The sequence below is a fragment of the Calypte anna genome, chromosome 6 (genome assembly GCF_003957555.1).
Source record: "Calypte anna isolate BGI_N300 chromosome 6, bCalAnn1_v1.p, whole genome shotgun sequence".
NCBI lineage: Eukaryota > Metazoa > Chordata > Aves > Apodiformes > Trochilidae > Calypte > Calypte anna.
The window spans coordinates 4,936,558-4,963,112 of NC_044252.1; the positions used below are offsets into that span (position 1 = coordinate 4,936,558).

The following is a 26,555-nucleotide window of genomic DNA, read 5'->3' on the forward strand; positions in this document are numbered from 1 at the left end:
AAATAACTTCAGGAGGAGTCGCCTCAAGGTGCAGGGACAGGTTTGAGATAAAAACTCCTCCTTCCTCACTTCTCACCCCTGCTCCGGGGCGGCCTCACCTCCTCATGGGACAGCAGGGATGCTGAGGAAAAACCCATTAACTGCTTTTCCTCCGACTTCACAGAACTCCAGAGGTTTCTACCCTCTGCCCTGTTTGCACCCACGTACTCCTCGAGGAGGATTTTCTATATTTTTTATTTTTTTAATGTTTTTTCCCCACTGGTTTTTGGGCCCACAGCAGCCCCCCCGTACGGGGTGAGCGGGCGGGAACCCGTCTGTGGGGTGCCGCCGTCTGTGGGGCACCCCCCCGATGCCACAACGGGTCTTTACGGACCGGTTCGCCAGTTCTAGAACCGCCGGTACCGACTCCCGACGGAACCGGGCTGCTGCCGTGTGTGCCAGCAATAAGGCTCCGCCGCAACCTCTCGTTCCGGAACTGCGGGCGTAGCCGCTGTTTCCGGGTGGGGCGGCATTGCGGGAGGGACGGTGCGGACACACGTGGAGGAGGTGAGGGGTTCGGGGGTTCGGCGGGACCGCGGCCCGGTTTGGGGGGGATTGGATCGGCCCTGGGGTCTCCCCCCCTGCGGGAGTGGATGCTCGCTACGCCGTGGGGCTGGGATTCGGCTTTTCCAGGAGAAAAACAGCGGCTTTGCCTCAGCGCCGAGACCCGCGGCCTGCGGGGCATGGAGTGCGGCCTGGGCAGAGCCCTGAGGTCTGGGGTCTGGGGTCAGTCCCGGGTGCTGCGGGGACTTTCCGGGCAGGGTATAAATTATTAGTTCTGTTGTTCTGTCAGGGTTTAACACTGGCCCGGCAATTAAACCGAGTAACAGACGCTCTCTGTTAATCTCTCTCTCTCCTTCTTGATAAAGAAAGGAGAGAGAATAAGGGAGAGAGACTGATGGGTTGGAAACTAAACTACACAACTTTAACGGAACAGTAATGATAAACAGGAAAAAATACTAAATATATACAGATATACAGGAAAATGGAAACTGTGTTCCTCCCCCCTTTTCCCCAATAACTCTCACATCACCCCCGAGGCTGCAGGGCAGCTCTGGGAAAGTCCAGGCTGGAATCCTGGAGTCGGCAGCAGTTGGGAACTGGAGGCAGGAACACACAGATATGGGCTGGCACGGATCAGGAGCACAGGCAGAGGAAAGGATGGAATCTTTCCAGGATGCCAGGTGAAGGAAGGGAAGCAGGAAAGGCAGGAAGGGCAGGCAGCTGGAAATCATGGCTTTGCCCTCGTGATGCCTCAGATTTATACTGAGTATGAGGTGTATGGGATGGAATCCTCTGTTTGGTCAATTCTGGCATCTATCTTGTCCATTCCTCCCCAAAGGAGGGCTCAGGTGGGACCTCTTTCTTCCTTCTGGAGGGTAAAAGTTTTCCTCAGAGCTGAGCAGTGTCCTTGGCTCTGCACACCAGCCTCTAGCAGTAACTATAAACATCAAGTGTTATCAGTCCTAGAAGCACACACTGAGAAACTTGCTGTTAATTTCAGCAGGTGCAACTACTTACAAGAGACTTAGCTAAAAGCAAAAGTACAAGACAGAAAATCACCTTTATCCTGGCCCAAACCAGGACATGTTCTTTCCCCCATGTATGTTCATGCTTTGTCTGTTAACTTACTTTTCCTCCCTGTGCCAGCTGTGTGGGGTGTTGCACAGAAGCCACCAGCAAGCAGTGGTTGAAAGATGGAGGAGAAAGAGAAGAAGAAGCATCGCTCAAAGCACAGTGGGCCAAAGGCAGAGAAGAAAAGGAAACGTTACCTCAACGAGCTGGGAATAGGAGATGAGGAGAATGCACGTAAAAGAAACCCCAAAGCCTTTACAGTCCAGTCTGCTGTGAGGATGGCCAGGACTTTCCATAGGTGAGAAGCAGGAATTTGTCACAGAGCTGCAGTGGCAGCTGGGGGAGGAGGTGTTGTGTTGGCTGGGGTTTGTTTGTTAGAAGCAAACCTAGGGCAGTTTTCACTGGTGTGCTCACATAGGTTTCATCATTCCCCAGGCTGTGGTGTAGTTTATGTGGTATAAATATATGTATATATATATTTATATATGTATATATACATATATAAATACATAAACTACATATATAAATACATAAACCCTAACCCTAACCATATATATATATATATGTATAAATATATATGTAGTTTACAGTGTGATGTAGACACCTTAGACTTGGTGTGGTTCCTCACACACCTTGGTGTCTGTGCTCTTGGTCAACCTTTGAGGTTTTGCATCTACTGAAGACTTCCAGAGAATAAATGCTACTGTTTTTTTTCAAGTTCTTCTCCTTATTTATTGCAAATTTCTTCTTAGAACTCAGGATTTGAAGACCAAAAAACATCACATTCCTGTGGTTGACCGGACCCCCTTGGAGCCCCCTCCTGTGGTGGTTGTTGTAGTTGGTCCTCCCAAGGTTGGGAAGAGCACCTTGATAAAGTGTCTCATTAAGAACTTCACCAGGCAAAAACTTGTTGAAATCCGGGGTCCTGTTACAATTGTTTCAGGTGAGAACAAAGCTCTGGGAAGATGGAAGTGGTGATTTGCACTCCTGATTTATTTGTCTCCCTTTTAGAGTGAGGAAGGGCTCTTCTTCTCATGACTTACCAGCTGCTTGTGTTCCTGGGCAGACTTAAAACCAACCAAAGAATAATGAGATTAAGGCTTCTGGGGGTCTTGTCCCTCTGACCCTATTTCCCACCCTGCTGTGCTAATAATCCTGGTTTGCTTTTGGTGGGTTTTACTGTTTTTGGTTTTTTTTCCCCCTTTCAGGCTTTTTTCCCCTGTTTCTTCCATCTCCCAACCTCTTCCCAAGTTTTCCTTTTCCCCTAGGTACTGTTTTCCTCTGGCTTCATCCTCTCCTCCACACATACCCCATTCTTTCATGTTGCCAGCACAATAATGTCATCTTTATTCCCCTTTTTTTCTTAAATCAAGAATTAATTTGCCTGTCCATGCCTGGATACTTTTCTCCCCTACCATCCCCTGGTCAGTTCCTTTTCCTTTATGTTCAGTTTTCAATCCCAGTTTCTCCTTATCTTGTTTTTTTTCCCTTCACACTTTTCCCTGAATGTTACCAGAGAACTCTTTTGAGGTTTTTTGGGGGGCAGCACATCCCATGGCAGCTCCAGGAACCAATTTGTAGGGGAGATCTTGCATGGACACAGAGAGCTGGATGTTTGGTGCAGGTGGACTCTTCAGAAACTTTAACTGATAATTCCCCTTTGTGCAGAGAATAATTGACAAGGATGGGAAAGAAAAAGTAGAAGGGAAAATTGTGTTAAATTGGATTTCTTAGTTGGTCTGCTGGGATGAATTTACATTTGATAACCTGAAGGAAAAAAAAAAACCCCATGTGATGGCATTTTGCTGTGTGGCTGTCAGGGTTTAACACTGGCCCGGCAATTAAACCGAGTACCAGATGCTCTCTATTAATCTCTCTCTCCTCCTTGATAAAGAAAGGAGAGAGAATAAGGGAGAGAGACTGATGGGTTGGAAACTAAACTACACAACTTTAATGAAACAGTAATGATAAACAGGAAAAATTACTACATATATACAAATATACAGGAAAATGGATACCACATTCCTCCCCCCTTTTCCCCAATAACTCTCACGTCACCACCGAGGCTGCAGGGCAGCCCTGGGAAAGTCCAGGCTGGAATCCTGGAGTTGGCAGCAGTTGGGAGCTGGAGGCAGGAACACACAGATATGGGCTGGGATGGATCAGGAGCACAGGCAGAGGAAAGGATGGAATCCTTCCAGGATGCCAGGTGAAGGAAGGGAAGCAGGAAATCCAGAAATCCGGCTTAGCCCTCGTGATCCCTCAAATTTATACTGAGTATGAGGTGTATGGGATGGAATACTCTGTTTGGTCAATTCTGGCATCTGTCTTGTCCATTCCTCCCCAAAGCAGGGCTGCAGGTGGGATCTCTTTCTTCCTTCTGGAGGGTAAAAGTTTTCCTCAGAGCTGAGCAGTGTCCTTGGCTCTGCACACCAGTCTCTAGCAGTAACTATAAACATCAAGTGTTATCAGTCCTAGAAGCACACACTGTCTGAGAAACTTGCTGTTAATTTCAGCAAGTGCAACTACTTAAGGAGACTTAGCTAAAAGCAAAAAGTACAAGACAGAAAATCACCTTTATCCTGGCCCAAACCAGGACAGTAACTCTTTAAAGTTCACATTCCTGTTGTCTGAAATTCTTTTATCAAACCCAAACCAAGTTAACAGTGGGTACTTTTTTTGGATGCATACTAAAATTTTTTTTATTTGTAAAGGTTAGAACAGGATGGATTTTTCATCATAATGGAAACAGAACAAAATCCACAGCTCTGACTTCAGGGCACTTGAGAAGGATTTCCTATGTTTAAAAAAAAATAACATGTTTTTTTCCCCACTGGTGTTTGTGCCAGTGGGGAATTCATAAGACAGGAGATGCAGAGATTTTTATTTTTTTTGTTATTTTCCAAAATGAAACAAATCAACCCCATTTTTTCACTCTTAGCATTGTTTGGGAAGAGGCCAAACAACTCTTTTGAAAACCTTGAGAATTTAAGATGAAAAAGTTCAAATTTAGCAGAACTAAAAGGTTTGGAAAGGGGCACTTCTACAGTGGTGCATGTTGGACAATCTTTATGCTACAAGAGGAGCTTGAGTCCCAGGTCCTCTTCAGGAACTTGAAGGAATGCAACCTGAAAAGAAAACAGTGGGCTTGGTAGTTTGCTCCCTCTGTTTCAGTTTTTGATTTTTAATTCTGTTTCCAGGTAAAAAACGCAGGCTCACTGTTATTGAGTGTGGCTGTGACATTAACACAATGATTGACCTGGCTAAAGTTGCTGACTTGGTGAGTTGACAATGGCACAAGATTTTTGCTGTGGTTTATACTGAAAATACTCTTTCTCAGGGGACTGCACCAGTGTCTGATTCCTCCACCCCTTGCTATCAAAGGCAAAACTGGCCTTGGTTTCGGAGGGAATTGGACTAAACTGGACAGTAAAGCAAATATTCTGGAGCAGCCTTTCCTTATCCTGGGGTTGGAAGGAAATAGTGGGTGTGGTGGAGGGCAGAATGTAAAAAAAGAAGGGAAATGCAGCTGAGCTAAATCCCTAACACAGCTGGTGAACTTGTGAGGGAAGAGCTTACAAGAAGCCAAAAGTGACGAAGTGACTTTTCATTAAGGGATTTGGTCAAACCATTTAAAATCTGAAAATGGTTTTTTAGTCAAGGAGTTTTCAACTAATGTATAAGGTAGGAATGTGTGTAAGTTTATGAGCTGGTTTTATTTGATGCCTTCTGCTGTCTCCATCTTTGAAGGTGGCTGTGTAGTGATGTGGTTGGTACCAGTGGGCTGTGGTCACCCTTGTAATGTACTTGTAACTTTTGGGTCAGTTTTGGCTCATCAGCTGATCTTGGGAACCCAGTGTACCACCCATTTGTTTATTTAGAATTTTACTTTTGGATTTGGGGTATATTATTCATACTAATTAAGGTTTGGGATCCTTTTTTAAATATTAACTATCTAAATACACATGTGCACTAATCCAGATACTGTTCTACTTGCATGTTTTCTACTTGAGGAAGAGAGATGTATTAAAAATACAAAATAATTTCAGCTAGGAGCTTTGGGAGATGCTGGAGGTGATGTATACACATGTTGGAATGTCACAGTTTTCCATGGGTTTTAAGGTCTTTGTTGCTGAGACCCTAACCTGACTTTGCTTCCATTTTTAATGGGAATGTTGGGTTCTGTTTTCTGGTGTCAGTGGTTTGAATGATTCCTAACAGCAATTGCAGAGTGTGAAGTAAATTTGTCTTATTTTAGCAGAAGATTTGGCCTTAGAGGCATTCGTGCACCTAATGCACAGGTATAAAAATTGTATTAATCTCAGAAATTCCTGCAAATACTGGAAGATGTTAAATTTTGCATGTTTTAAATCCCCCAGGTAAACACTTGTTCAAACCTTATTATGGTAACTGTGTTGGTGCACTCAAAGATCAGAGTTAGTTTTCTGTAGTTTTTTTTCTGTAGTTTTTTTTCTGTAGTTTTTTTCTGTAGTTTTTTTTCTGTAGTTTTTTTTCTGTAGTTTTTTTTCTGTAGTTTTTTTTCTGTAGTTTTTTTTCTGTAGTTTTTTTCTGTAGTTTTTTTTCTGTAGTTTTTTTTCTGTAGTTTTTTTCTGTAGTTTTTTTCTGTAGTTTTTTTTCTGTAGTTTTCTCAGATCAAATCAAATCTAGAGAGATTTGGTTGACTGGAAAAAGGGATTTTATTTCCCAAGTCCCACAAATTTCTAAAGCAGCTACGATAGAAATTTTAATTAAAATGCCAAAGTTGGCTTTCTGTTTAAATGAAAATGAAGAATGAAGCTTTTTGCAAGGTTTTGGTGCACAAAAGGCTTCTGGGTTTTAAGGTGAAATCTTTGAAATGAGCTGGTGTGGGCACCATGGTGCTGTTACAGTGAAATGCTGGTGGTATTTTTTCAGGTCCTGATGCTTATTGATGCCAGCTTTGGATTTGAGATGGAAACGTTTGAATTCCTGAACATTTGCCAGGTGCATGGCTTTCCAAAAATTATGGGAGTTCTTACCCATTTGGATACATTCAAGAACAACAAACAATTAAAGAAGACTAAAAAGAAGTTAAAGCACAGGTTCTGGACTGAGGTGTACCCGGTATGGCATTCAGCAGTCATTTTTCCATGTACTTTGCATCATGGGAGATAAGTATTGCTCCAATTTTTTTTTTTTTTGTCTTCTTACATCCTTCAAATAACACTAAAAATGGGCAATGCTGATGTGGTTTTACCTTTTTTATTCTCTTTTCTGAAATACTTGTGTAATAATTCTCTCTGCCAGTGTGACTAGCTGCTAGTCACACTGCTGGAGAGCAGCCAGGCAGAAAGGGACCTGGGAGTCTGGATCGACAAGAAACTGAACATGAGCCAGCAGTGTGCCCAGGCGGCCAAGAAGGCCAATGGCATCCTGGCCTGTATCAAAAACAGCGTCACCAGCAGGTCCAGGGAGGTGATTCTTCCCCTGTACTCAGCGCTGGTTAGGCCACACCTTCAGTACTGTGTCCAGTTCTGGGCCCCTCAGTTTAAGAAGGATGTAGAGGTCCTGGAACAGGTCCAAAGGAGGGCAACCAGGCTGGTGAAGGGACTCGAGCACAGGCCCTATGAGGAGAGGCTGAGAGAGCTGGGGCTGTTCAGCCTGAAGAAGAGGAGGCTCAGGGGAGACCTCATTGCTGTCTGCAACTACCTGAAAGGAGGCTGTAGCGAGGTGGGAACTGGACTCTTTTCACAGACGACCTTCAACAAGACAAGAGGACACAGTCTTAAGTTGTGCCAGGGGAGGTTTAGGTTGGATATTAGAAAGAATTTCTTCATGGAGAGGGTGATTAGGCTATGGAATGGACTGCCCGGTGAGGTGGTAGATTCTCTGTCCCTGGAGACATTTAAAAAAAGACTGGATGTGGCACTCAGTGCCATGGTCTAGCAACTGCTCCGGTGGGTCAAGGGTTGGACTAGATGATCTCTGAGGTCCCTTCCAACCCGGCTAATTCTATGATTCTGTGATTCTAAATGTGATCCCAATAAGTCTGTTACAGAGGTGCTGTGCAAGGAGGATTTGCTTGTAGGTCAGAGACAAATTAACCTTTGTTCAGGGTGTTTATAATGTGAATTTTTTTTCCCCTAAGATTTAGGGAGCAGTTTTCATGTTGAAGTAAACCACTCAGTCTGATCTCGTGGAACCAGTGGTAACCTGAAACTTCTAGTGATGACTTCCAAATCAGAATTGCATTACTTTTTTTTTTTTCTAAGATTTGCTGGAATTCAGTTGCTGTTTCAATGTTTTTATGTCTTTTCAACATGTTTAGGGTGCAAAGCTGTTTTATCTCTCTGGGATGGTTCATGGAGAGTATCAAAAGCAGGAAATCCACAATTTGGGGCGTTTTATCTCCGTTATGAAATTCCGACCTCTCACTTGGCAAACTTCTCATCCTTATATTCTGGCAGACAGGTGTGTATTTTTTACTCTGTGTTCTTCAATCTCAGCACAGGTAGCACCTTGCTGTTTTTCTTTTAAAAAAACTCTACCATTAGAAGCAGTCAGCTCTTTGAATGGGTATTTAGTGTTACCCTAGATGGCTGTGGGGAAATAAAAGGAAACCCTTCAGGTTTGTGCCAATAATTTATTGATTCAGTTTTCAGTTGCATCAGATCATACAGATAGGCCCTTGGTGTATTGTAAAGACTTTTGAAACATAGAAAAAAAATATCTGCTTGTTGATGATTATATTTAATTTCTCTGGAAAAGAAACAGAATTCCAGCACTTTAAAAACAGCTGGGAAATTAATCCTCAGAGTTCCCTGGAACATCTCTTCTGCTCCATCTCCTCACATAGCATTGGATTTACAGTCTCTTTGGAACATGAAAGTAATCTTGATGGTGGTTGTACCTACCTGAGAAATTTAACACATCTTTCATGGTTTTTGCCAGAATGTTTACAGTTATCACTAAACCTCCCACAAGTATCCAAGGTACCCAGAACATATCTCTTTCAGCTCTCCAATTAATTAAAAAAATTGTCAGAGAAGCAGAGAAGCATCACGCAGAGTCCTACAAAATACACAAAGCAAAGAGGGAAAAAACCCCTTTTGGTGATACTGCTTTAAACTACTATTAATGTTAGAGTTATTGGGGTTGTTTGGTTAGTTTTAGGCTGATCTGCAGCCAGAATGTGTGTCTTGTTCCTTCTGTGGCCAAGTGCTTGTGTTCCTCTTCTTGTGCAGTGTAGAAAGGAGCTCTGGAAGGAGATCCCCCTCATCAGCCTGAAAACAGGCAATCTTTCCCTCTCCCCTTTCCTGTGGATGTTTTTTTGTTGCTCACAACCATTATTAGGGAAAAGAAGATACTGTGTGGCTCCAGGGAAGGAGTCCTTTAGCTTTCTTAGGGTGTTGTTCTGTTTGCCCTCTGATGGCAAAATGGATTGGAAGGGGGGTCTGTGTGGAAGGCACATAAACAGTAATTAAAATGTGCAAAGAAAGCAGTACATGTGTAGTGAAATGTCAGCAAGCCTTCTGGAAATATATTCTTGAGTGTGATGATAAAAGTCTTTAAGTACAACTTAAAAATACTTCTGAAATGTCTTTTCTTCCATGGATGTTTTTTTCTTTATGATCATTCTGTTTTGATTATTAGACTCTGTAGAGCATGCAGCAGTAGTGGTGATGCCACCATTCCCTTCTCTTAAATTATCTTTTGAAAAAAAGTTAGTATGAGGACTGCTGCATATTCTTTCTAACTTATTTTCTTTTTTTTTCCTTTTTTTTTTTTTAATTTGGGTAGAATGGAGGAGTTGACAAACCCAGAAGATGTTCGAATCAATCCCAAATGTGACAGGAAGATCTCTCTTTATGGATATGTGAGAGGAGCACACCTAAAAAACAAAAGCCAAATTCATATGCCAGGTAATTTATCAGCTTGTTAAAGCTGTTTTTTTACTGATATCTGAGTGACAATGCAACTGTTGTGATTTTTATTGTGGAATGATTCCTGTCTTTAACCTGTACGTTGTAACACACGCTGTTCACCTTTCAGAATACATGTTGTGCAAATACAAAGTAGTTTTGCTTTTACCTCTGCAACAAAACAGCACAGTTAAACGCAATATTGACAATGAGTTTTTTTAAAGGTGTTTTGCTTTAAAACATGCTGGAAGTGCAAAACATACTAGGTCTAAAAAAATAAATTTGATTTAGTTAAAATGCTTCATATTCATTGAATAACTTTAATAATTTAAGTGAATGATTTCAAAGTTTAAATTCAGAAATATTTTAATAATAAATTTGCAGACCTACTAAAAAAGTGAGTTGCTTTTTCTTACTTAGAAACAAGCAAACAAACCCAAAGCTTTGCAGTATTCTGGTGAACTTGCTGATATTTCTCTAAGCTCAGTGGTAAGGCAGAAGAACTGGATGTTTGATACAGAGCTCACTGCTGATGAATCATTAAATGCTTTGATGTTTATTTTCCAGTCTTTTCATGTTGAATTGCACAAATTTCAGAATCAAAACTTTGTGAAATCATAATTACTTCCCTTGTCCCCCCAGGTGTAGGAGATTTTACTGTGAGTGATGTGAGTTTCCTACCAGACCCCTGTGCTCTACCCGAGCAGCAGAAGAAGCGTTCCTTAAATGAGAAAGAGAAACTGGTCTATGCCCCTTTCTCAGGAGTTGGGGGCATTGTGTATGATAAAGATGCTGTTTATATTGATCTTGGTGGAAGCCATGCTCATGAAAAAGTGGTAAGGGGATTCTGTTGCTAATTTGAATTCTCTTCAAAACGTAGCTTTTACCCTTAGACTCAAAATAAATGTTTTAAAATAAGCTTTTTGAAAACAATCAGTTCTATATATGTAGTGGGTAATTTCTTTTTCTTTGGTGATTTCAGAGGAGGGATATTTTTATTACCTCTGTGTAAAACACTGCAAAATAGTTGAAGAAACTAGAAACAGAAAAAAACACAACTGCTGGGATATAACTCTGATTTTGCATGGCAGAGTGACTGTGGAAGAACACTTAAAGGATCTGACTGGTCAAAGGCAGAGCTGGAAAACATCTGTGTACAAAAAGATTGAATTAATCTCTTTTCCCCTGTATTATTCTAAAAGCTAAATGTGTTTGGGTTTGTGATGATGTGTGATTGCTGCTATTTACTGTAGTGGTTGCATAATGTGAAGGAGGCCCTCTGCAGTTTTTATTGGCTTAATATTGTATGCATTCTTCAAACATGAGGAGGGGAAGGGAGACCTTCCTATTTTGAGGAAATGTTTATTTGAAATGATGGGGAATTTTTCCTTGGAAATGCTTATTTCTATTTGTTTTTGTTAATCAGAGATTTGTTTATTCATTGTTTTGGAAAAGTAAAAGAAATCTTTGCTTTCCAGGTGGAAGTGAGACCAAACCATGAACTCGTTCAGAGCCTCATCTCCACACACTCAGCCATTGATGTTAAGATGGCATCAAGCAAAGTCTCTCTCTTCATGGACTCGAGACCCTTGGGCTCAGAAGATGTAGGGCAAGAGTAAGTTTTGAATGCTGAGCAGTGCTTGAGCATGACTGCAGCTCTAATTTCAGGTTCTAATTTAGGAAAATTCTCAGTAGAGCACAGTTAGTAGAATAGCTTTTTGGATAATTCTCTCTCTTCTGAGACTCCTCATAAGCTATTTGTGTTTTGAGACAGGAATAACTGATATTAGAAATGTTTTTCAAGCAGTATATTCCTGCCTTCCAGGAATTACTTGCTGTTTCAGCCCTAAGTAACTTGTTTCTATTTTTCTTCAGAATTCTTGAGAGCAGCAGTCATAATCTTCAGTAAAATTAATTGCATAACTTGCCTTGATTCCATGGAAAATCTCTTGGAGTTATTTATGGCTATAACATAGGGTGTGCTCTTGATTTTAGAGGTGTTCTGTACTAAAAGAACTCCATTGCCTTTTTAGTATTGTCCATAACCTTGCTGTGGCTTTGAAAAAGACTTAAAAATTTAAAATATGAAGATGAAGATGCATTGTTTAATTAAAATGTCTTTGTTTAGCCTAAAAGTGTTCTTTGGGAAACAGGTTTGTGATGCCAAAAGAAGAGAGAGAGATGGATTCCAAGAGTGGGAGAGTTCGTCGGAAGGCAGTGTTTGAGGAAGAGAAGGAAAATGATGATGCAGTGAGTGATGAAGAAGATGATGAAGAAGAAGGAGAAGCAATGTCTGAGAATGGAAGCGATGGTGATGATGAAGATGAGGGTGAGGAAGAAAGTGACAGAGAGTTATTAGGGGAGGAGATGGCTCTGGGGAGAGTCAAACGTTTGAAAACAGAGGTGGCCAAGGAAGAAGCTGTGAGTGAGGTGCCAGCGTTTGCAGACAGTGATGATGATCTTGAGGTGAGTTCTGAGGGAGAAGAAGGAAAAGCTGCCCCTGAAGAGAGTGAAATGGAGGAAGATGAGGAGGAGGAGCTGGAGGATGAGCAAAATGAAAGCTCAGACAGTGAACTTGAGGCTGCAGGCAAGAGAGCAGCTGAGTCTGAGCAGGAAGAAATAAACAGTGGAGACCCAGAAATGAGATCAGGGGTCTCAGAGCGTGGTCTGAAAAGAAAAGCAATGCTCACTACAGACTCAGGAAACTGCACAGCAGAAGAAGCTTCAGAATCTGAGACTGAAAACTCTTCCCTTGCTGAAAGTGATGATGAAGGATCACATGATGAATTGCAAGCCCAGGAGTCAGATGGGAAGGGATCTAAACACACACAAGCAAGGAAAGCTGATAGTGTCAATCAGAGTAAGCATAAAGCTGCAGATGATGATGTGGAGAATCTGCTGAGGGATGAAGATGAGTATGAAGAACAAATAGGTTTTTCTGCTGAAACAACAGGTAGGTTATAAATGTAAAATTTTACTGTCCATTTTTAATTGTGTTCAGTGTAAAAGGATATTATAATTAGTACATACTATATAAAGTTGCCCCTCCAACACCTGTGTAGTCTAATGGCACACTTGAAGTTAGGAAACTTGGGAGTATGTGCTATTAAGCCTTTGATTTGTAATGTAGTATGCAGGTCTTGGGTTGTGCTTCATCTTGTAAACCTCATTGATTTTTCATACATTTCTCTTTAGTCTTTATGACTATGTGTGTAAAACAAGTTACAATGCTCTGTTGCATTTAGAAAGAATAAAACATCCTTGGGGGAATATTACTAAAATTTATTAACTACTCACTGAGCTTTGGTACAGGTTGCCCAGAGAAACTGTGGAATCTCCACCCTTAGAGATACTCAAAAGCTTTCTGGATATAAACCATGTGGACATGGTGTTGGGCATCCTGCTCTGTCTGACATTGCTTAACCTGGGAGGCTTGGAAGTCCCTTCCAACCTCAACCATTATGTCAGTTTGAGGAAGATGTTTATCATCCTGAAAATAACTCAATCTATTCCTTTCAGTGATATCTTAAAATTGTATTCTAAAGTTAGGGCTCATTAGAAAAAAACAAATCAGTGGTACAAGTAGTTGGCCACAATTTGTGTTTGAGAACATACATGAAGTATGAAAAAAGAAGAAATTGTGGTTTGTGTCTACACTTGTTAAGTCTGTTGTGGTCATGTCCTTAATTACATTAATTAAATTATTAAATTATTATTAAATTATTAAATTAATTAAATTATTTGTGTAGCTCCTAATTGTTGTCCTTTCTTAGTGGCAGAATGCAATTTATTTTTTTTTCTCTCTTTTCAGGGGCACTTAAGTGGAAAGAGGACCTTACAGAGAAGGCAGCTCAGGCCTTCCTAAGACAGCAACGTTCAACTCCCCATCTTCGTAAACTTGTGTATGGAACAGGTACAAAGCTCTCTGGAAACTTGTACTGCCTTGCTACCTGGTAGCTTTTTAGCTGTTACCATGTTTGCAAGTCTGAATTTTTGAGCACTGTCTTTTGGTGAGAGGCTTAAGGAAAGTTAACTGACTAATTTTCATTAATAATTGTAATAAAGACAGTTTTTACTTTTCCAACAAAAAGCATTTTGGGCTCATTTTCCAAATTACTTGATTTTTACTCATGTTTTTTTTGTAGAATATCCCCCCAAACATTTAAAGGTTGGTCATTTATATTTAGCTGGTAAATATCAGGCAAAAAGGTTGGTCATTGGTATAATCAGCTGGTAAATATCAGGCAAATCTGTCATGGTAATTGTTATGTTTCAGAAAGGGATTTCATTTGTTGGCTGTTTTCAGGAATTCCTGTCTCAGAGTGACTGAATTTAGAATATTTGCTTAGCCTTGATTCAGTATCATGTCTGTAATAAGGGTGTTTGTGAAGAAAAGAAAAAACTACCTGGTTTAAAAGTGAGAGAAAATTGCTTTGTATGTAATTTGTGCTCTTGAATTCACATTTTTTTCCAGTAGTTGGGTGTACAAACCTCATCATGCAGAACCTCTGTAAACCTTCTGCAGAGCAGAGATCTGGTGTTACTGATTTACACACTGCCTTAATGTTTGTTTCTCTTCACAGATTGTTTTGGTATTGTCAATGCTTATAACATTGAATGAACATCCTGTGTTTGCTTAGGGCATGGTATTTTTTCAGATTACTCCAGTTACACAAATAGAATCTGATTTCAGGTTGTTCAAAGAAATTTTGAGTTGTTTGGAATTTGTGAAATGTCTTAGATGTTTCCATATGGAACAGCAATACAGCTGAAGTTTGCTGTAAAACAGAGTATAGTGTCTCCCTGCTTGCTGCCCACCTTATTTTGTCCTTTTGAGGGCATTAATTTAACTCTTAAACCAGATCTGTTCACCTTTTTCTTCAGTCTTTCATTTTTAAAACTATTTAGTTTAACTCTTTTTTTTTTCCCCCCCAACTAGAGCAGACATTGTGAAGCAAGGCAGAAGAGAGGTTGTGAATGAAGGTGATACTTGTACTGTGATGGAAATAATAATCATAATTCTTATGTTTCATGTAGCTGCTGAGGATGAGGACCCGGAGAGTGAAGATGCAGGTGATGAACTTGGAGGTTTGTTCCATGTCAGCCGTCCAGACAAAGCATCCAAGCAGAAGGCTAATGCTCTTGACTGCTCCAAATTTCTGGTAGAAAAGCCACAAGATTGGGCTTTAGAAGAGGTAAGAATATTGGATAATTGCTTCTACATGTCCTGTGCAGTGCTCCTGGGTTGTCATTGGAGCACACCTGTGGCAGCTTTGGCCACAGTGTCACCTCTTCTGCTTGCTGTCATTAGAACTGTTTAGTAGTGACAAGATTGGAAGATCTGTCCTTACAGGAGTGGAAAGTTAGAATCTAAATCCATTGAATGATTGGCTCTTTTGGTTATTTGGTGGATCATCATTTACTGAGTGAAAGTAAAAAGCAGTAGAGTCTTCTTGCTTTTGCCAAGGCCTTGTGTAGTTTTGGTGCTGATGTGGAGCTGTGCATGAGAATGTCACGTTACCTCTGAGGGTGTAAGATGCTGGAGGGGTTGGGAATGTGTTGGAGGATGTTTCTGTTGATGACCACCTGTAACTACAAGGCAGTGGTGCTTGTTTTGCAGGTTATGAGCAGTATTCGGGACTGCTTTGTTACTGGGAAGTGGGAAGATGATAAAGATGCAGCCAAGTTGTTGGAGGAAGATGGTGAGTATAAGACTTCTAAAAATGTAAACAGGATTGTTCAGAAAAGGATGGCTTTGTATTTGACTGTGTAGTTTGGCTTTGGTGATATATTTGCAAGGTTTTTTAAAGCATAATATATACATAAAGTATCTTTGGGATACTTATTATTATTATATTATACATAATATAATACATAAAGTATTATACAGGTCCTTATATAATTAAACATGGTGTAAATGTCTGTACAAACAGTGGGCACCTGGCACATTCTGAATACACTCTAAAAAATAGGGTACATACTGTAAATTAGGAAATGGAGTCCATAGTCAGTACTTGGCCATGCCAGCTTTGACTGACATGTCCTAGTTTAGCTATTCATCCCTTGTCTATGATTTATTCTTTTAGATAGTCTCAGGAGAAATAAACAGAAATTCTTTAGTGGGACCACAAACTGGTCATTCAGATCTGACTAAAAGTGAGGTCATTCTTGAGATGTTTTGAAGATGGTGTTTTTGTGAATTTTTTTGCTCTGTTTTGGTTTTAGTAGGAAATACTTAAAACAGTTTGATAATATCACTGTATCTTATATGCAAAATGATTGTGGTTTGACAGCTTCTATAAGCCTTCAATATTAACTTGAAACAGTTGTCTGCTATATTTACATTTTTTCTTAATTTTATTTCTTTAAATTAAGTAGCTCAGTTGCTGTGCCTGGTGCCTTGGGTCATTCGAGTGCTAATTAGTGTGCTGTTTGGAATGATCTAAACTTTATTTAGATTATTAAAATCACAGAGTCACTAAAAGGGAAAAAGAGGAGTCACTGGAGAGAATTTTCCACCTAAACTATAGAGATAGCAAAACATTTTTACAAAACTGTTGATGGGGAAAAAAATAGTTGGACTGAAAGTAGTCTACACAGCAGTACTGTGAAATACACAGTACTGGGAGCATGATAAATTGTATGGAACAATGGAACAGGATGGTTAAACAGTCTGACAGGATGGTTAAAGGTCAGATCTTGGGTTTTTATTGTTGCAGAAGAACTGTACGGGGATTTTGAAGATCTGGAAACTGGTGTTGTGCACAAAGGAAAGCCTGCTTCTGAAGAAGATGAGGTCTGACCTGTATTTTTATGTTCTTTAGCTACATACATATATAGGAGTTTCTGATCAAGTGTTAGGCATCCTGTGTAAGAAATACAGTGTTCATGAATCAATAGGAAAAAGATCAGTGGGAACAAGGAGGAAAAGATGTTTGTACTACAGACTTTAGAACCTACAGATATCTGGGATGGCATGGCATTAAGTCTGAAACTGAATTCATTAATTATGCAGGAGAAATCACCTCACTTACTTAACAGTAGGTGTCAGGCTTAATCAAGAGCTGGAGGGTGTGGAGGTATGAGAGAAGTATTTTTAAAACCAAATGTGATCATAACTGTTTGTACTATGTAATTTCATCGGATGCAGAGGACAACAGAGCTCTGTTTAAACACAACAAATTTTGTGGTGATTCCTCACATCTGGTTAAAAGAGGCTGTTGGAAGCAATTTTATTCTGTGACTTGGAGATCTTAGAAGAAGGAAGCTGTAGTTGTGACACTGCAGATTGGAAAACCAGTTTTTTTCTTTTTTTTTAAGACCATGCGACACGACAGCTTTGCATTTAATTTTAAAATTGAGGGTAATTGCATCATTTTGGCAGTTTTGAAAGGGTCTGTGAACAAACTTTAGGAAGTTGTTGAGGAAGGAGCAGAGTGAGATGCCTTCTGGTGCAGTATTAATGCTCTCAGCAATGACTTTTTTCCTCTTCTGTTTTGTGTATGTATTTTAGCTGTAGGATAACAGGTCAATCTAGGCTCTGTTTCCTGATATTAAAATAACATTTTATTTTAGTCAAGAAGCTGTCTCAGTGGAAGGGTATATGGTTAAATCATTAAATGTTTTTTGTCATTTCTGAAGTGTTTTTGTATGAATCATGTACTGATTTCTGTCAGAAATCAAACTATTTTTAAAGTATCTAATGATCTGCATGAAGACAAAATGTTACTTAATATAATATGTTTTAAACTGTTAATCAGAACAGTTATTTTCAGGGAAGTGTTTTACATGTTGATAACTTACTGTTGATTAGTCTGGAAGTGAAGAAGAGGAGGAAGCTGGAAAAACACCCAAACCAGAGCCTGAGGAGGAGGAGGAAAAGAAAAAGGAGCGCATGGACAAGAAACGGAAACTGAAAGAAATGTTTGATGCAGAGTATGATGAAGGGGATGCCACGTACTTTGATGACCTTAAGGAGGAAATGCATAGACAAGCACAGGTACAAGCTGTTAACTTGCCAATTGATCTATCTGTACATCTTCAAATGTACCTCAGTGAGGTTGCCCAAAGGTTTTTTTTTTTTCCTGGAAACACACAAGACATTCAGGAGCTACTTCAGCAGTTACACACAAAGAAATAGGTGCTTGCAGTTTTTTTATGGTTGGACTTTCTGATTCCAGTAGCTGGAAAGAAAAACAAGCAAAGATACCAAACACATGAAAGCTCAAGTCAATTTAAGTATTTAACCATATTCTAAATCACTGAACAAATCAGGATGTCTCTTCTAAACTTTAGGTAATTAAAAGTTTTTAGCAGTTACCCATTGTTCCCTTAGTGGTGGACCTAGCATGACAGGTCTAAAAAAAAGCAAAACATGAGAGAGAAGGTTTCCTCTCCTGGAAGAGGAGGGGTGGGCATAAGCATCCTTTTATTTGCAGGAAGGTGACAATCTTTTTCATACTAATCTGTGTTATATATGTTCCTGGTATTATTTTTAATGCAATTTTTTTCAATGTTTTTAATGTCTGAGTGTGATCTGTGCAGCACTCTTCTCATTGGGCTGTCGTATTATTTTGAGAAAAAAAAAATCAATTATGTCCTTGCTGTATATGTGTTGGGTGTCTTCAGGGCAGCTGTATGTAGACCTGGGGATGTTGTGGTTCCAGGCCTTAATTTTTTAGGTCAAGTCCTGTAAGCTTAAAAGTAGCTTCTTTCTTTGGCTGACTCAGAAGAGCATTGCCTTATGCTGCTAATAACTTCACTGTCTTCTGAGGAAACCTTGCTCTAAATAGTCATTAATCATTTCCTTCTTATATTGGCTTCTGTTGTAAGTGATCATATGAGCTTTTATATGCAGATGTACCTACTAAGAGCATGTAAAGCACAGGGAAGAGCATTCTAGTAGAAGAATGAGAGGCAATTCACAACCTTTTAGCTCAAGAAAAACTTTCTTTCTGTTAAAGAAACATGTATCTGTGATAATCCTACTGCAGGATAGAAGGGCAAGGATCTCAAAATGGGGATGTGTGAAGGCTTTTAGAGAGATTACCTGGGACCACAAGATTTATTCCATATCTCAGTACCTTGAGAAATTAAATGAATAATTGGTTTGTTCAAACATGGTGTCTTATAGGTATCAGGAGCTAAAACAGGAGAGTGAGGCTTCTGTTACTCATCTTGTTAAATATTTGCACAATATCTGCATTCATATGGTACAGAAGAGCTTTAAAAAGACACTTTTGATGATGTATAGTGTGAGGATGCACAGAAATATTTTTAAGCTGATCAGTAAGATAGGAGCCCAGCTTCCTTATAAAGTGACACCTTCAAGATCAGGATGTTAACTCTAAAAGGCATTTGGGCTCCTAAATCAAAAACACAGTTTTGACAGTAGTATTTTTAAGTCCCACAGTCACTGTTCTGAAAGGTGTATCAGAACTGACTCAGTCATTTGCTTCTCTTAGGTACAATCTTTCAAGCAGACTAACAGGCCCACCAGGGATTTCAGATGGGAAGGAATTCATGGTGGCAAAGACCTCGCTCTGAATAAAAAGTCACAAAACCTGTTAGATCTTTCCTGGGAGATTTATAGAAATGTTAGCATGTTTTAAATAGAACGGGCAATGCATGAATGAGTTGCTAATACCTGAAGTTTGTGAAACATGTGGTGGCTTTCTCTTTGGCACATAGCTTAATCGAGCTGAATTTGAAGATCAAGATGATGAAACCAGAGTGCAGTACGAGGGCTTCCGGCCGGGCATGTACGTTCGGATAGAGGTTGAGAATGTCCCGTGTGAATTTGTCCTGAATTTTGACCCTCATTATCCCATTATCCTGGGTGGTTTAGGCAACAGCGAAGGAAATGTTGGATATGTACAGGTATGTAGCCAAAGCTGTGAGTGCACTTTGTATCAATACAGGTGTGCTTCAGAGTCACTGGAGTTATTTATTTTCTGATTGTTAAAGGTGCAGTGAACACAGAAGCCTCAGTCTTTGGCTTTTTAATAGGGCTTTTGACACAGTTAACTGTACTCTAGCAGATACTAGGTGACCCCTGAAGTTGTGATAATCTTAAGAAGTTGTTGTTGAAAGTTCATCTACAGAGATGTCTCAGACTAAGGTCTGATAATTGTGATTGCTAAATTGCACGGATTGAAGTTCACGGCCTACGGACAAATAACTAGAAAAGTTTTAATATTTTAATACAATATTTGCTTCTTTCGATGCAAACTTGACTTGAAAGTGACTGACATACTGATTAGCTTTATCTTTCTGGTCAGCTTAGAGTTAATGAGGATGTTAAAAGACCCAAAACTCCCTGAATGGAAAAAAACCGTAGCGTAGCTGGAAGTTGCTTTCAATCATTCCTGCAAATGAAGGCTTGAATGTCAGAGTTAATGTTATTACCCTGCAACAGCATTGCTCATCTTTTCTTCTCATTAGCTGCGCCTGAAAAAGCACCGGTGGTATAAGAAGATCCTGAAGACACGTGATCCTTTAATCCTCTCATTAGGGTGGAGGAGATTCCAGACGATCCCAATGTTCTACATCGAGGATCACAACGGGCGCCATAGGCTGCTGAAGTACACCCCCCAGCATATGCACTGTGGGGCAACATTTTGGGGTGAGGGCATTCTGGAATTGCTATTTTGCATCATACCATCTCACTGAAGGTCTCAGGCTTTACAGGATGTGTCAGAAAAAGCCAGCAGCTTTTGGGATGAGAGGTCTTAAAAACATTGGGTTGCCCCATCAGTAGAAAATAACACCAAGTAGTATGGGAAAAGAGGCAGTTTCCTATTATCAGTGAATTATGTGAATGATTTGTGAATTATTTCACTTTAAATCAACTGCTGAGTCTTCTGCTAGGTTGTGCCATGTCAAAAAGGAACCTGATTTATTGGCTCTGTGCAGAGAGACACATTATGGGCCCAGCTCTGCAAATGTACACCAGTAACTTGTTAACCACTCCTTTAGCTTCTGTGGGGCTGTGTGTGTGAGCAGTGTGTCAGATGCTTTAAAAATGTTTCTTTGGTTTTATTAATTGAGAAGATTTGGCACGTTATTTCTAAGCTTTCTGACTTTGAGTAGAGGCTATGTGTTGTGAAGTAAAGCTTTTCATACATTTTAAAATTTAATTGTCTTGTAGGGCCCATTACTCCTCAGGGGACAGGATTTTTGGCAGTTCAGTCTGTCAGTGGAGCAACGGTAGGTTTGTTAGCACAAAATGGTGAATACTGCTTTCCATGGGACTTTGGATAAAATATGCAGAATTGGGGTAGAAGGTTTATATGTGGTAAAGCAGTGATACTGTAGGAATTGAGAAACCAGGTGAACTCAAGCTTTTAAAAGGGGATGGGATAGGAAACAGGGTGGAGGCTTTTTTTAAAAACAATTTTCATCTGCTACACTGAACAAGACAATTCCTTTATTGTTTTCTGTGGAAGGAATCAGAACTACTTGATTTTCAGGTGTTCAGCATTTAGATAACTTTTAAAACCTTTTAACAAGAGGAGATATTGATGTTTCCTGCTAAAAAGAAGTTCACCCTCAGTGTGGGTTTTTTTTCTGCACCTGGTTAGAATGTTTATGGATTTCTGAATTATATTTAAATAGTGTTAAAGCAGTATTTTATCAAATGTGATCTATGTTGCATATGTATCACCCAAAGGTAGATTTATGTTTACATACAATGTATAACAGAAGCTTTGTATGGCTTTGTAATGAGCATGACAGTAATTATTCTCCTCCTAAAATATGCCTTGGTTTAATCCTATTGCACAGTCATGTTATATGCATTAAGAGGCAGTTTTAATCATGTGTCCCTAGCATATTAGAGTGACTTAGAGCAGTGCACAAAGCACTTCTCCTTTGAGACTCTCTGTCTGAGTAAGGTTCTTTTTCATAAAGAGAAGACGGTGAGGTAGATAACAAGGACTCTCAGATTGCTTCCAATGTAATTAGAGTGGCAGTTCTGAAAATCTCATTAGTGAATGGTAGGAATGTTGTCAGCAGCACCTCAACTAGACTGTGCAAAGTCAATGTGCATTTGTCATGCTGCTCTAGTCCTGTAAAGGTTATAAATTCTGAACTCAGCCTCTAAAAAGCAAAGGAATTGTGTCAGGGAAGGGATTTCTTCCCTTTTTGTTAAATGTACCCTCAGCAGTCTCTCTCATCTCTGTGTGTTCCAGCCTGATTTCCGGATTGCTGCGACAGGAGTTGTGCTTGATTTAGATAAATCCATAACCATTGTAAAGAAATTAAAGCTAACTGGTTTTCCATTCAAAATTTTTAAGAACACTTCTTTTATTAAGGTAGGTATATATACTGTAAAACCATATGTACTGATGCTAGGAAGGAATGAAAGCTGTGACTCCCATCTGCCTTTCCTGAGGCAGAACTTACCTGTAACTGCTGCATAGTCTTCTGGATCTCTGTGGCTGCTTGGGTTTTTTTGAGCTCTCTTCAGTGTGTCTCTCTAGAGGTACTGATATTTAGCCAATGAATATGAATTATTGTTATCCAAACCTAAATTTTGGAACAGTCTCCTGAGATTTGTTGAGATTTGTTTGTTGGGTCTGTTTTGTTTTCCTCCCATTCCTTCCTCAAGCTCATTGATGAGCTTCCCACACTGGCAGACACCTCTGGAGGATGTGAACCTTTCCCTGATGTCATTCAGGCAGTTTGATCCCACTGAATTTCAGCTCTGGGATCAAAGATGACTTCTAGGAGTGCTTAGCAGTTCACAGTGATCATTACAAAAGTAAAAGCTGTCTTTAGATGGGCTCTACCTCAGGTAGAAGTTAGGTTATTCTGCATTTAGGACAGTAAGTAACTAAGCACCAGTCCTAACAGTGAAACACCCAAGAAGTTACACTAGGAATACACAGAATTTCTCCAGACTCCAATGTCATTTATAAAGGGACAAGCCTTGGAGAGCTATGCAGGATTAGAGTCACAGCTAGCAACTTAAGGCAACTTGCTTTTAAGCTATGCTGTGTTCCTGCAAATGACTTCAAGAGAGAACGGGGCAGATTTCCTTAGGTTTGTTCTGGTTTAGAATTGGAAATATATATATTTAATGCTAAGAAGAATGTATGTATTTAATGCTGGTGGCATATGACTCTTAAGTAGATTACTTTTAGTAGCTTTATGCAAGTCAGCTCAGTGAGGTTTTAGTATGATAGCTCTCGGTATAAAGACAACGTTGTGTTCTTTCTGTCTTTTTCCAAGATATGCTTGTAGGAATTACTTATATTTTTGTGGCCTACACAGGTCACAGAGAGAGTTTGCATCTTGAATGATGGTGGGTAATTCACACTTTCAGGGCATGTTTAACTCTCAGTTGGAAGTGGCTAAATTTGAAGGTGCAGCGATTCGTACTGTGAGCGGTATCCGAGGACAGATCAAAAAGGCCCTCAGAGCTCCTGCAGGTGCTTTCAGAGCAACATTTGAAGACAAGTTGCTGATGAGTGGTAAGTTGCACTTGCCATGAAGTTATCACACAACTTTCATCCTGCTTCACAGACTGAAAAGCTGTGTCTCAGAATCTTTGGAATCTGATAATTGAGATGTGAATTCAAAGAGCATGAAATATCTGGCGAGGTGCAGAATGAAATTAAAACTGAAGTACAGTTTGTGTGTTGGATAATATGACTCAAAAGTCATATGATATGCTTTCAAAAAGGTTTGTATTGGAGACCTGTTTCTTTGAGTGTTTTTAACTGTTCTACACAGCATGGTATTCTTTGCTTGAACATGAAGGTGAATTCTATTTAGTGGTGCTAGAATTGTTGGAAAGATATTTTTCTGAGAAATCCAGAGTAGCTCTGTAATTCTAGTTAACTTTTTTCTCTAGTCTTTTGTGTAAATTATGAGGTGCATGGGGGTAAGTAATCTACTTTGTTTGCTGAGTGTCACTATGATGGGAGAACACAAGTTTGTGCTTCTCTGGGTTTATGTGTCCTCTGTTTTTCTAAACCTGTACAAGTTATGGGTGGTGTAAAATAAAAGCAAGTTAGTTCTTTTATGAAAATAGTCAGAGGAAAACCAAATTGGTTTTGTCAGTAATAGTACAAGTACAGATACAGATATATATGATGAAATAGTATGAATAATGATAAGGGAAGTATTCAGCTGGATGCTCTTCAGGAGCATGTGCTCAATGACTTTATTGGGTTTTGTGCAGAATCCAAATTCACAAACAGTTAAATTGCTTTATTCTAATGTTGAAGAGATTTGGTCTATCTACAACTACCTGAAAGGAGGGTGTAGCCAGGTGGGGGTTGGGCTCTTTTGCCAGATGACTTTCAACAAGACAAGAGGGCAGGGTCTCAAGTTGTGCCAGGGGAGGTTTAGGTTGGATATTAGAAAGAATTTCTTTACGGAGAGGGTGATCAGCCATTGGAATGGGCTGCCCAGGGAAGTAGTGGATTCTCCGTGTCTGGAGATATTTAGAAAGAGACTGGATGTGGCACTCAGTGCCATGGGCTGGGAACTGCAACGGTGTTTCAAGGGTTGGACTTGATGATCTCTGAGGTCCCTTCCAACCCAGCCAATTCTATGATTCTATGATTCTATGATTCTACAAGACACAATACTAGCATGTGGTTTACATATTAGTTACCTATCATGTTCAGGCCATCTTTGCTCAGAGCATGGATCGTGTTGTTATGAGCCAAGTGATGTTTCCTTTTCTTTCAGATATTGTCTTTGTGAGGACTTGGTATCCTGTTTCTATTCCAACATTCTATAACCCTGTAACATCCTTACTGAAGCCAGCAGGGGAGAAAGATAGTTGGAGTGGAATGAAGACCACAGGCCAGCTGAGACATGAGCAAGGCATCAAAGTGAAACAAAACAAAGATTCTCTTTATAAGGTATACTTGATATGGGTGTTTTTTGTTTTTTTTTTTTTTTTTTTTTTGGGGGGGGGGTTTGTTTGTTTGTTTTGGGTTTTTTTCTATTAAAAAGCACCAAAACAAACAAACAAAAAACCCCACAAAATCCCCCAGTGATCACAGACAAATTTGTACTCTGCCTCAAACCTGTGCACATTGAGAGCAGTGTAAATACACATTCAAACATGTGCATGTGAAACTTTGTATTTTTATCCGCAAGGCTCAGCCTTTCCTGGCATGAGAGGTGAATAAAGCAGTGGAAAGCAGATGGTTGTGAGTCAGTGGAAGTTTATAAAGTAGTATTAAGGGTAGAAGTCTTCTCCAAAAGTTTCCTGAGACTTCTTTCCTAGTGAAATTGGGGTGAATATACCATTCATGTTTAAGTGTAAGGATGTCAGAGAATGTTTTTATGGGGGTTTTTTGGGTGGTGGTGTGTTTTGGGTCTTTTTCCCTTTTTTGGTTTGTGTTGTTCTTTTTTCTTGAAAGATAAAAAATAAAATAAAAGCTTTTCAAGACTGTAATCTTAAAAAATGTTCTAAATCCATCCTTTTAGCCTATTGTGAGGGAGAAGAGGCATTTCAACAAGCTTCACATTCCTAAAGCACTGCAGAAGGCACTGCCTTTTAAGAACAAGCCTAAAACTGTTGAGAAGAAAGGCAAGACTCCAAGAGACCAGTGGAGACCAGCTGTTATCAGAGAGCCTCATGAAAAGAAGGTATTTATCACTTACTCAGAAACTAGAACTGAAGGGCAAATGTGTTGCTTAGACCATTCCTAACTAGTGTTTTAGCATTTGAATCCACTGCTAGTGCAAAAAACATGTATGCTCCTTGTGAAAAATTGTCACCTGCAGTTTGGTTTGGTCCTGATGGCACAGGGTATGAATATGGAACTGTTGCTGAGTGGATGACATCTATTTCTTAAACCAGTAGTAGGTCACCTGAAGCCTAAATATGATTTTTTCCTTGCACGTGCAAGTTATTTCAGTTGGATGTGGTGGTCTCATGTTAACAGTGATGTAAATTGGCAGCTGCAGTCTTCTATTTGCCTTGTCATTGCTATCCATTATTAACAAAGACAGGACTTGCAGCAAATCCTTTGAAAATCAAGGATTACTGAGTGCTTGCAAAGGCAGGAAGATCCAAACTGTAGTTTGAGTATTCTATAATAGCAATTAACTGTGGCCTTTTAAACAGTATCTCATCAAAATCAAGACTTGAGGAAAATTAAACCTTTGATTAACTTTCTGACCAAATAAATAATTAATCCATTTTAGAAACTGATTAACAGATGCAGAAATAATTAGGAGGTTGCATTGAATCTCTGAGTCATTATATGGCTCTCTGCTGAGGTTTCTTGTCACCAAAACAAAACTTTTTGCATATTGATTCTCTGTTTTCTGTTTTAGATATCGGCCCTACTCAGTGCTTTGAGTACTGTGAATAATTACAAGGTAAGGAAAGCCAAAATGAAACATAAGGAGCAGCTTAAAGAGTATCTCAAAGTTAAGCAGAAGGAGGATGAGCAGAAATTCAAGCGGGAGAAGGAAGCTAAGAAAAAAATCTATCGGATCCTGGGACAGAGGGAGAAAAAGATGCAAAAATCAAGCTTGAAAGGATCTAGTAAAGGAGAGAAGAGTTGGTAAAATTTCATCATATTTCAAGCCAAATGAGGAAATAGGGGAAGCTGTGCAATTTTCTGCTGAAGGAAAAAAAAGGCATTGGACTTTATTAGGTGTGCATTTAAGAGAAGAAAAAAAACACTCGTGAATCCATTTGGCAATGTATATAAATAAGATGTGGAAGTATGAATTGCTTTTCTACATTATATTTTGGAGGACTTTGTATTTCAGTATATTTCTATCCATACTGCACGTTCTAACTAGGCAATAAAGTATTTTATTGTAAATTACAGAATATTTTTTGTACGTGTTTTGTTTCGGTCTGTGAGGGAAAGAACTCTTCTGGATGTCTCCAGCTGGGTTGGTGTGTTGGGAGTATTTTGAGCCTGGTCTATATTTTTGCCCTTTGCAAATCTTCCATAAAAATATGTGGAGAAAGCTGTTACTGGGCAGGAGTCTTGAATTCTGTAGCTTTGATGTGGTGCTACTCACTCCTGTGCTTAGATCATCTCATCCTGC

General features: G+C 39.7%; 1 protein-coding gene across 1 annotated transcript; it reads left to right on the forward strand.

Moving 5' to 3' along the window:
- Nucleotides 1-479: 479 nt before the first annotated feature.
- Nucleotides 480-26,328, forward strand: BMS1 (BMS1 ribosome biogenesis factor). The gene is made up of 23 exons (XM_030453408.1): nt 480-546; nt 1,690-1,912; nt 2,367-2,557; nt 4,815-4,894; nt 6,529-6,717; nt 7,922-8,064; nt 9,394-9,515; nt 10,158-10,351; nt 10,994-11,130; nt 11,669-12,468; nt 13,327-13,428; nt 14,553-14,710; nt 15,136-15,217; nt 16,235-16,311; nt 17,329-17,514; nt 19,206-19,394; nt 19,959-20,139; nt 20,665-20,723; nt 21,707-21,829; nt 22,843-22,990; nt 24,219-24,394; nt 24,969-25,130; nt 25,824-26,328. The coding sequence occupies exons 2-23, from the start codon at nt 1,737-1,739 to the stop codon at nt 26,058-26,060; spliced, it is 3,912 nt and encodes a 1,303-aa protein (XP_030309268.1). The 5' UTR covers nt 480-546; nt 1,690-1,736; the 3' UTR covers nt 26,061-26,328.
- The last annotated feature ends 227 nt before the right edge of the window (nt 26,329-26,555 follow it).